General features: G+C 37.3%; 1 protein-coding gene across 2 annotated transcripts in view; it reads left to right on the plus strand.

The window, feature by feature from the left end:
* Positions 1-12,275, plus strand: part of DMD (dystrophin) — a 2,147,259-nt gene that overhangs the window by 526,644 nt on the left and 1,608,340 nt on the right. For both annotated transcript variants that reach the window (XM_081564318.1, XM_081564319.1), the window contains exon 9: positions 1,093-1,224. In XM_081564318.1, coding sequence (XP_081420444.1) covers positions 1,093-1,224 — 132 coding nt within the window. The remainder of the gene's footprint in view (positions 1-1,092; positions 1,225-12,275) is intronic.

Consider the following 12,275-nt stretch of genomic DNA (forward strand, 5'->3'; position numbering starts at 1 on the left):
TATTTACACATGCATATATGTGCAAAAGTATATATACAGCTTAGCTTAGAGTGTGTGTGTGTGTGTGTGTGTGTGTGTCTTTGGAGAGGGAAAATGAGAGAGAGGACTCTGTGAACCTAAATTTTACTTGATATCATGAACTATAATGTTGTTTCCAAGGCACATTTTTAAAATGCTCTGCTATTAGTAAGCACCATTTTATATGAATTTGGTACACTGAATAGATTGTATTTCCATTGTGTAAAATGACATAAGATAAAGGTAGAGTCATATGCATATTAAAATTTCCATCAGCTAGAGCACAAAGCAGGGAACTAGACCAAGAGCAAAGGCAAGTACTCTGTTTAATAATATTACTTTTAGTGGCAACTTGCTGATGTATTAACAAATTTTGAATACTCAAAGTAACATTTTTGGTAAGATTAAATTAGTTTAAAATAATTGAAGTAAAATTTAAATGAGAATACATGTGGTAAACACTTCAATGATAATATTGTATAGAATCCAGTAGGATTTTTCTATTACATGTCTTGTTGTTATGCCCAAGAAGAATATTTAGGGTGCTATATTGGTTTTTTTTGTTTTTTAATTATTTGACACAACGATGAAAAAGCCTTTAGCAAAATGTCTGCTGAAGGTGTGGAAAGCTCTCAGGCCTCATTTTCTCACTCTACTGAGCTAATTCTATATTTAGCTTATTAAAGCTCCAGTCCCTTCCAGGGTATTGACATGATGAATTCTGGTTTTGTTTACTTTGGGTTCAGAGAAAATTGCTTTGGGATGCTTGTTTTCGCCAGATGGCAGGGCCGCATCCTGTATTCGTGCTGGAGGTATGTCACTATGGAATCTTTATGATGAAACCCCATCCTCCTCTCTTCCCTGACTACCTGCTTTCCAACATGACATTGAACACTGCAGTGTTTGGAGTGTACCAGTTTCGAATATCACTTATATATGTTTAGGGTTACATTTTTCAGCTCACTGTTTCCGTTTGATATTTGTTTTTCTAGTGTGTTGGAAAGCAGTTCCTTTCAGGGTTACTTATGTTGTCTCCTCCTCCTCTCTGTCCTCCTTCCCCAAACCCTTCTGCAGATCACTGTCAGTCTAGCACAGGGCTATGAACGAACTCCTTCCTCTCCTCAGCCTCGCTTCAAGAGCTATGCCTACACACAGGCTGCTTATGTCTCCACCTCTGACCCCACACGGAGCCCATTTCCTTCACAGGTCTGTCAACATTTACTCTCTGTTCTCCAAACCAAAGAACTTCTTCCTCCAAGATAACCTGACATGGTTTTTGTTTGTCCGAATTTTGCGGTGCTTTTTTTTTCTTTCCCCCTTCTTCATTCAGAGCCATTTTCTGGTTCTCAGTTGAATTAGATACTTGACATGATGCTGTTTTTGCTGTTGAGAACTCTCTAGGTTTAACCATATGTTGTTTCTTCATGACTGACGATTCTCAAAATAGCGATTTGTACTCTCATTATATAATTACCTGTAAGATTAGCTTTTATGAATGTTACATTGGTTATACCAAAACATGAAGCTCATTAAAGAGAGATCATTTAATAAAATAAGAAAATACATATGATTTGCTAGTCACATTACTTGGGTAGATTTTTCTAGATATCTGATTCCTGAGGGAAACGTATTCTCTATATAGACACCCTTATTATATATTCACTCTCTATATATGTATTTGTATTCTATTTAAGAAAAAATATAACTGCAAGCTTTTTCATATATTTTAATTTGGCTAATTTAAACTTGATAGCAGGCTCTGTAGTATTTATACAAGAAAGTCACACTCAAACCAGGTCAGATGTTATGCACCATTGAATATTTTCCATGTAACAAATCTTCTCAGTGGAGTTTTCCTTCATTATTGCATTGTTGTAGGAAACTGAAAACTACAAGAAGCTATAGCCTCTACATGTTAGAGCATGGAAATGAAGTGAGCTAGAATTGCTGGATTTCCTAAAACTTCCTTTTAAAAGAAAATATCATATATTTTGCTTAGAAGAACGATTTGAAAAGTTCTTGCCAAAGTGACTTTTGTAAATACAGCACTGTGAATGGGGATTTAGAAATTATTGTCTTGATCTCATTGGAGAAAAGCGTACCTTTTTGGAGACTAATCAATTTTGTTAAGATAGATAGTGGTTGCATTTAATTTGTGATTTATTTGGAGCAGTTAATTGATGCGTGAGGTTGAAAGTTTTTTAACACAGAAAGATTTCCCCCAGGGTAACATATTTCAGGGCATCCCGATGCCCTTTATCCTTGGCTGGTTTTCTGGCCAAGTTGAACAAAGGAGATGAGTGAGAGTGTTTATGTGACTCAGCCTCATGTTCAATTAGATTCCCATCCACATTTTCACAAAGGTCAATTGTATATTCTTGAACAAAATAACTTCATCAGTTTCTTCATTATCAGTAAATAAAAAGAATTCTGCCACACATTACTGAGTGTTAACTATATGCTATGTGTATGCGTCATATGAACTAGCAAAATCCTTATAGTGACTCTCAGAGTTGAGAGATACTATTTTTTATCTCCATTTGAAGTACATACACCCTTTCCTTTCTTCTCTTGTCGCACCCTCCTGATTCTCCCTGACTCTTCAGGCTTTTTTTTTTTAATCACCACACTCCAAATGAAAATTCCAAGCCTTAAAAAATAGGTGTTGTTCCTCGTAAAATAAAGAAGTGTAAGGGAAGACAAAGAGGGAAGTATTTTCCCCCTTATTTTCAATTTATTGGGCTGTCTTTTCCAGAAGATTTTTTCCAGTGCCTACTCTGGCAGCACATTTTTACCTCATTACTATCTCATTAAAGCATTGCTCAGGTATGACTCTTTAATGAAGTAATTATAAATGGACTTCGTTTTGCTAGACGGTATTTGTTCACTCTCCCTTTGTCTAAATATTACAAAATATGTAGTATATCATAAAATAGTCAACAGTTCACTTATCTGTTTTAATTTAACAGAAGCCACTGAAATAAACCTATTGTTATCCTTTAGAAAAGAAGAAACATGACTCAGTTTAGGAATGATATATTCTGCCTATTTTTAAAGGAACCACAGCAGAAAATGGTGCTACATGTAGTTAGGTTTGAGAAGTTTGTGTCTTATTAACTGAGAACATTTTTCTGAAGAGTTTCTCAGAGGGACTGAGCCTGTACTGCCCCCTACAGGTTGTATCTGATCCACTTCAAATGACAGGCCAGGTTGGATTCCATCAGAGGGTTTCTTTCAAGTGTTTACCTGGTGGTCTATAAGGAAGGATTAAGTTTTCTGTAACAGAAGAGAGAGCCATGTGGTGACTGTTCTCTGTGGGAAACATAAAATGCCTAAATTATGTTAAAAGTTTCCAGTATCTTAGAAACATTAATTATCCCCTTCTGTCCCAACTTAGAAAATCTGATTTATAGTCATTGCAGTTTGCCTGTCTCAGGATTTCTGCCTATAAATCAGTTTTTCTCATGATTTACCAAGAAGAAATAGGATCTGATATTAACCCCAACTTTTCCTTCATTGTATCACTTAACTACCACCCATTCTTTCGTGGAGGACTTCATTTTTATAGTTACACTGAATTTCTATTTTTGTGACTTTCATCATACCTCTCATTCTACTCCTAATCTAATATCCAAAATCCCCAATATCTTTTTTCACTTTCCATTTCTCTCTTTCTCCAGGCACCTCACACTAGCCAAAACTCCTGTAGTTATATCCCTCCTCTCTCCAGACAAACCACTCTGTTTTTTCTTGTTAATGTACTATTTTATGACTCTTTCACGAATCATTTTTTGTAGTCTATGCTTTATATATTCATTTATTTATTCAACAAATAATTATACTTCATCACCAAATCCAGTGTCTTTTTATCACCTCGCAGGTTTTGTACTGTCATTGAAATACTTTTCTTATAGCCTCTAGACTTAACAGCTTCTTCTCCATCTCTAACTGTCCTGTGTCTCTTTCCTTATGTGGCTTTTACTCCTCTTTCAACTCCCTTAACATAAGTGTCTGGTGTGAGATCCTTTGACCTTCTTTTTTGTATACGTTGTCTCTAGTCAGTATGATTTAGTCTCTTGACTTGAAGCTGTCTGCCCCCATGATCATTGTATCTGTGTTTTCACTATTTCCAATCTCTCTTGATTTACAGCCTCATTTCCAACTTATTTTCAATTCTTTGATATGTATCTATATCTTGATGTCCACTGATTTATCAAACCTCTGATATCCTGAAGTGGACCTTGTTTCATTGCTTGCAAACCTGTTTGTTGTCCTTTTGGTAATGTAAATGAAGATGTTATTCAGCAGTTCTTGAGACTTAAATATATGACATACTCCTTTGTCTGTACTGATCTGATATTCAGTAAGGAGACAATGTATTGTCAATTCTTTCTTCATGTATTTCTTCATTAAGTTATGTCCCCTTGGTATTCCCCTCGGTATAAGTGCCCTCTGATTCAGACTTTCACTGCATGTCTTCTAGATTACAGAAATAGCTTTGCAATCAATATCACTCTTTTTAGCTTAGTTCCCTCTAAATCAGATTAGATTTTCTTATTAACAGTTTAATAATACAATTCACAAAACTTCCTTCACTTCCTTTTGCCTTTGTGACAGTTCCATTCTCCCAAATTTCATCAATAAGTTCCATGATCTATTAACAATTTATATTTTCATGCTTGTTTCACACTAATCTATTTTATGTTTTCTTGACTCCAACCAAATTAAATCACTTTTTCTCCTGCATAGTGTGAAGCAATTTTGTGTCTTAGCTTTTATGGTTCTCTCAGCCTAGAATGACTTATATCTCCTTTTCAAATTGGCCAGTTTAATCCAAATTTCAAGACCTAACTAATAAGTGTCAGGGCCTGGATTCAAGTTCAGATTTATCTAACACCAAGTTCATGTTAATTATACTGCCACTGAATTTTCTCCATTATTATTCTCACACTTCGAATAGTATTCATTTATGTCATAATTTTACACTTATGTATTAATCTCCTATGTAGCAGGTATTATTATAGGACCAATGACACATAATTAAACAAATATACAAAATAATTCCTGCCTTGATGGAGGGCATGTGCTCATGGGAGAGTCATAATGTGAGCAAGATAACTGTATAAGCAGAATAACATTTCAAATAAAATGAAGGTAATATGTAGGAAGTAAAATATACTAGGAAGTACAATAGTAAATGCTAAAAGTAAAAATATAAAAGAGGACGGTGGTATATGCAGTAGGTGGTGGAAAAATGTTAAAATTTCAGTGTGTAGTCAGAGGATTCACTAAGAAAGTAAATATTGAGTAAAGACTGGAAAGAGGTATGGGTGCCTTGGGGAAGATAAACACATGAGGAAGAAACACAGATAATACAAAATCCCTGAGTGATGGGAATATTTGGAGTATTCAAGGAAAGGCATGGGTTAGGGGCACATTGGTGGAGACATAGTAATGGACCAGATCACACAGGGCCTTATAAGTAATAGTAAAGATTTTTATTACCATTGAGGTAGAAAGCTATTGGAGGAATGACAAAAACTCACGATATTTCAACTTGGCTGCTTTGTGGAGAGGAGACTTAAAAGAATAAGGATGGAAGCAAGACTAGTTAGAATGCTATAGCAGTAATCCAGGCAAGATAACTATTTTTTCTTTCTTTCCTCCCAATATTTTTTTGTGGTCAAATACAAATAAAATGAAAGTGAGCATGTTAACCATTTTTAAGTGTGCAATTCAGTGGTTTTGAATACATTCATAAAATCATCTAACCATCACCACCATCCATCTCTAGAATTGTTTTCATCTTGCAAAATGGAAGACCTGTATCCACTTGAAAAAAAAAAAAAAACAACCTCCAGTGATTTTCTCCCTGCAGCCCCTGGTGAACTTCTACTCTCTGTTTCTATGAGTTTGACTACTACTACTTTTTTTTAATTCAATGTATAAAGAGATAATATGATCATATAATATTTATTTTTCTGTATCTGGCTTATTCACTTAGCCTGATGTCCTCTCGGTTTATCTGTCTTGTCTCAAATGGCAGCATTTCCTTCCTTTTAAAGACTGAATAATATTTCATTATACGTATATATGTGTTTGTGTGTATACACACACACACACACACACACCATGTTTTCTTTATTCATTCATCCATTAACTGACATTTAGGTTTGTTTTCATATCTTGGCTACTGTGAATAATGTTCCTGTGAACATGGGAGGGCTGATACACCTTTGAGACACTGTCTTCATTTCCTTTAAATGGATACTGAGATGTGGAGCTGCTGGATCATATGGTAGCTATTTTTTTTTTAATTTTTTAGAAATCTCCATTTTATTTTTATTTATAATGGTTCTGCCTTTGAGCATGATGCACAGTAATTGAATTCTGGATATGTTTTGAATAACTGTATAGCGTTTTCTGATTCAATGTGGAACACGTGTTAGCTGTATTTTTTGAGAATATTTAATTGTGTTATAAGAAAGTGAAGATGATAGATAAACCTTCTAAGAGGCATTAAACATAAACTTTAAATAAATCAATAACTTATGAAATATAAGTGAACCCCACATGTTAAATTTAGCTGATGAGGAGACGTTAGGCAGAGGCCAAAATATGTGTCACCTATAGATAGTTACTTAATCCATTGCACATGTTAAAAATAGGTGGAATACACAAGAGTGTTGCTTATGGATGGAGAGAGATGAAAAGACCAAACAATAAGGTATGGTTGTACGACTTCTGGGCTGAAGCTACCTCATTCCTAAATTGACCACCCATTAATGATACTCTATATCTTATGGCCTCCCAAGTGCTCTACATAAAAAATGCAAATAAATTCTGTAACTATCTAGCAGACTAATTAACGAGCTGCAGCTATAGGTCAGCTATACTTGCCCCTGCACTCTCCAATAGAGCAAGTGTAGGTGGTTGTCCTATGTACATTCTGTCCTAAGAATATACCTTGCTCAAATCTCACCTCTGGTTCTGTCCACCACACAATCAACAAGGAAGACTGATGCAACAAAACATATGCATGTTGTACAACCCAGGATAAGAATCTACCTGCAATGCAGAGACCTGGGTTCAATCCCTGCGTTGGGAATATCCCCTGAAGAAGGGAACGGCTACCCACTCCAGTACTCTTGCCTGGAGAATTCCACAGACAGAGGAGCCTGGCAGGCTACAGTCCATGGGGTCACAAAGAGTGGGACACAATCGAGTGATTAACACTTTCACTTTTCCTTTTATTTTCTTTTTTTCACTTTCAAGATTTAAATAGTGTGGTGATCCTGCTCTTTGACCTTACCCCATTGCACCCTCCATCTGTTTCCCCTTCTTTCCATGTGCATTAAATGATATAATCAATGTTAAGATTTGAATGGGTGAATTTAACTCAGATGACCATTATATCTCCTACTGTGGGCAACAATCCCTTAGAAGAAATGGAGGATCCATCATGGTCAACAAAAGAGTCCGAAAGGCAGTACTTGGATGCAATCTCAAAAACGATAGAATGATCTCTGTTCGTTTCCAAGGCAAACCATTCAATATCACAGTAATCCAAATCTATGCCCCAACCAGTAACGCCGAAGAAGCTGAAATTGAAAGGTTCTATGAAGACCTGCAAGACCTTCTAGAACTAACACCCAAAAAAGATATCCTTTTCATTATAGGGGACTGGAATGCGAAAGTAGGAAGTCAAGAAACACCTGGCGTAACAGGCAACTTTGGCCTTGTAGTACAGAATGAAGCAGGGCAAAGGCTAATAGAGTTTTGCCAAGACAACACACTGGTAATAGCAAACACCCTCTTCCAACAACACAAGAAGACTCTACACGTGGACATCACCAGATGGTCAACACAGAAATCAGACTGATTATATTCTTTGCAGCCAAGACGGAGAAGCTCTATACATTCAGCAAAAACAAGACCAGGAGCAGACTGTGGCTCAGATCATGAACTGCTTATTGCCAAATTTAGACTTAAATTGAAGAAAGTAGGGAAAACCACTAGTCCATTCAGGTATGACCTAGATCAAATCCCTTATGAGTATACAGTAGTAGTGACAAATAGATTTAATGGGCTAAATCTGATAGAGTGCCTGATCAACTATGGATAGAGGTTCATGACATTGTACAGGAGACAGGGATCAAGACAATCCCCATGGAAAAGAAATGCAAAAAAGCAAAATGGCTGTCTGAGGAGGCCTTACAGATAGCTGGTAAGAGAAGAGAAGGGAAAAGCAAAGAAGAAAAGGAAAGATATTCCTATCTGAATGCAGAGTTCCAAAGAATAGCAAGGAGCGATAAGAAAGCCTTCTTCAGCGATCAATGCAAAGAAATAGAGAAAAACAACAGATTGGGAAAGAGTAGAGATCTCTTCAAGAAAATTAGAGATACCAAGGGAACATTTCATGCAAAGATGGGCTCGATAAAGGACAGAAATGGTATGGGCCTAACAGAAGCAGAAGATATTAAGAAGAGGTGGCAAGAATACACAGAAGAATTGTACAAAAAAGATCTTCATGACCCAGATAATCATGATGGTGTGATCACTCACCTAGAGCCAGACATCCTGGAATGTGAAGTCAAGTGGGCCTTAGAAAGCATCACTACGAACAAAGCTAGTGGAGGTGATGGAATTCCAGTGGAGCTATTTCAAATCCTCAGAGTTGATGCTGTGAAAGTGCTGCACTCGATATGCCAGCAAATCTGGAAAACGCAGCAGTGGCCACAGGATTGGAAAAGGTCAGTTTTCATTCCAATCCCAAAGAAAGGCAATGCCAAAGAATGCTCAAACTACCACACAATTGCACTCATCTCCCATGCTAGTAAAGTGATGCTCAAAATTCTCCAAGCCAAGCTTCAGGAATACGTGAACCGTGAACTTCCAGATGTTCAAGCTTGTTTTAGAAAAGGCAGAGGAACCAGAGTTCAAATTGCCAACATCCGCTGGATCATCGAAAAAGCAAGAGAGTTCCAGAAAAACATCTATTTCTGCTTTATTGACTACGCCAAAGCCTTTGACTGTGTGGATCACAATTAACTGTAGAAAATTCTGAAAGAGATGGGAATACAAGACCATCTGATCTGTCTCTTGAGAAACCTGTATGCAGGTTAGGAAGCAACAGTTAGAACTGGACATGGAACAACAGACTGGTTCCAAATAGGAAAAGGAGTACATCAAGGCTGTATATTGTCACCATGGTTATTTAACTTCTATGAAGTGTACATCATGAGAAACGCTGGGCTGGAGGAAGCGCAAGCTGGAATCAAGATTTCTGGGAGAAATATCATCAACCTCAGATATGCAGATGACACCACCCTTATGGCACAAAGTGAAGAAGAACTAAAGAGCCTCTTGATGAAAGTGAAAGAGGAGAGTGAAAAAGTTGGCTTAAAGCTCAACATTCAGAAAACTAAGATCATGGCATCTGGTCCCATCACTTCATGGGAAATAGATGGGGAAGCAGTGGAAACAGTGTCAGACTTCATTTTTTGTGCTCCAAAATCACTGCTGATAGTGATTGCAGCCATGAAATTAAAAGACGCTTACTCCTTGGAAGGAAGATTATGACCAACCTAGATAGCATATTTAAAAGCAGAGACATTACTGTGCCAACAAAGGTCCGTCTAGTCAAGGCTATGGTTTTTCCAGTGGTCATGTATTGATGTGAGAGTTGGACAATGAAGAAAGCTGAGCACTGAAGAATTGATGCTTTTGAACTGTGGTGTTGGAGAAGACTCTTGAGAGTCCCTTGGACTGCAAGGAGATCCAGCCAGTTCATCCTAAAGGAGATCAATCCTGGATGTTCATTGGAAGGACTGATGTTGAAGCTGAAACTCCAATACTTGTGGCCACCTGATGCGAAGAGTTGACTCATTGGAAAAGACCCTGATGCTGGGAAGGATTGGGGGCAGGAGGAGAAGGGGACGACAGAGGATGAGATGGTTGGATGGCATCACTAACTCAATGGACATGGGTTTGGGTAAACTCCGAGAGTTGGTGATGGACAGGAAGGCCTGCGTGCTGCGATTCATGGGGTTGCAAAGAGTCGGACACGACTGAGCGACTAAAGTGAACTGAACTGAAATTCCTTCTGTCCCCAGCTTGTGGTGCGTTTTTATCATTAATGGGTATTGAATTTTTGCAGAATTTTTTCAAATTCAGATTGAATTTTTTAAAATTCTTTTTCTGAATTTTTTCAATTCAATGGGTATTGAATTCTTTCAGACTCTTTTTCAGATTGAACTTTTTCAGATTCAATCATATTAAAATGGTCATACGATTTTTATCCTTCATTTTATTAATGCAGTGTATCACATTGAACGTGTTAATCTTGAGATGCTTATGAGACTTGAATATATATTAACCTGGCGTTCTCAGATAGGAGTTGAGGATAAGTCATTTGGAAGTCATCAACATCATAGATAGCATGTAAATCCAATGAAGTGGCTGAGATCACTAGGGAAAAAAAATCACCTAGATGAGATCACCTTGGAGAGGCGGTGGAATCAGCAAATGGGATAAAAAGGATTGCTAGAAAGAAGACATGAAAAGAGGGGAGTGTGTGGTATTGTAGAAGCTGGGAGAAGAAAGTGTTTCAGGGAGAGAAGAGTGTTTAATACAATTAATTATTACTGATTAATCAATTCAAGTAACATTAGTATTAAAAATTAGCCTATGAAATGTCAGTGGAATAAAGTCCCTGGGAAATCTTGACATATAGCAGTTATCACATGGCCTTTCTAATAATACCTCTTCACTCTCTAAACTATCCCACTTTGGCCAGTATGTTATACACTCACTCTGGCTGATATTTGCTTTGATGAGAGCAATTTCAATGCTGTGTCGTTTTTTGGAAGTGTTGCTGATTGGAGTGGGTTCAAGAGAGAATGAAGGTGAGCGCCTAATAACTGCATTGTAACACTTGAAAAACCTATACTGAATCATTTATGTTCACATGGATAGAAATCTATATCTCTTAGATGAAGCCACTTTTTAAAATTAATTTTTATATATTAATTGGAGGCTAATTAAGTTACAGTATTGTGGTTTTTGCCATACCTCAACATGAATCAACCATGAGTATGCATGTGTCCCTCCATCCTGAACACCCCTCCCACCTCCCTCCCCACCCCCTCTGGGTTGTCCCAGAGCGCCAGCTTTGAGTGGCCTGCTTCATGTATTGAACTTGCACTGGTCATCTATTTTACATATGGTAATATACATGTTTCAATGCTATTCTCTCAAATCGTCCCACCCTTGCTTTCTCCCACATAGTTCAAAAATCTCTTCTCTACATGTGTGTCTCTTTTGCTGTCTTGCATATAAGTTCATCACTACCGACTTTCTAAGTTCCATATATATGCATTAATATACTGTATTGGTGTTTCTTTTTCTGTATTCACTCTGTATAATAGGCTCCAGTTTCATCTACCTCATTAGAACTTACTCAAATGTGTTCTTTTTTACAGCTGAGTAATATTCTATTGTGTATATGTACGACAGCTTCCTTATCCATTCATCTGCTGATGGGCATCTAGGTTGCTTCCATGTCCTGGCTATGGTGAACAGTGCTATGATGAACATTGGGGTACACGTGTCTCTTTCAATTCTGGTTTCCTCGGTGTGTATGCCCAGCAGTGGGATTGCTGGGTCATATGGCAGTTCTGTTTCCAGTTTTTTAAGGAATCTCCACACTCTTCTCCATAGCTTCTGCACTAGTTTGCATTCCCACAGAGAGTGTAAGAGGGTTCCCTTTTCTCCACACCCTCTCCAGCATTTCTTGTTTGTAGACTTTTTCTTGGCAGCCATTTTGACTGACAGGAGATGGTACCTCATTGTGGATTTGATTTGCATTTCTCTGATAATGAGTGATGTTGAGCATCTTTTCATGTGTTTGTTAGCCATCTGTATGTCTTCTTTGGAGAAATGTCTGTTTAGTTCTTTTGCCCATTTTTTGATTGGGTCATTTATTATTCTGGTATTGAGTTGTATGAGATGCTTGTATATTTTGGAGATTCTTTTTCAGTTTTTTTGCTTGCTATTATTGTCTCCCATTCTGAGGCTGCCTTTTCACCTTGCTTATAGTTTCCTTTGTTGTGCAAAAGCTTTTAAGTTTAATTAGGTCCCATTTGTTTTTTTTTGCTTGTATTTCCATTACCCTGGGAGGTGGGTCATAGATGATCTTGCTATGATTTATGTCAGAGAGTTTCCTGCCTATGTTTTCCTCTAAGAGTTTTATAGTT

This window comes from Giraffa tippelskirchi, chromosome X, assembly GCF_054371585.1.
Source record: "Giraffa tippelskirchi isolate mGirTip1 chromosome X, T2T-mGirTip1v1.2.pri, whole genome shotgun sequence".
In the NCBI taxonomy this organism is placed as follows: Eukaryota; Metazoa; Chordata; class Mammalia; order Artiodactyla; family Giraffidae; genus Giraffa; species Giraffa tippelskirchi.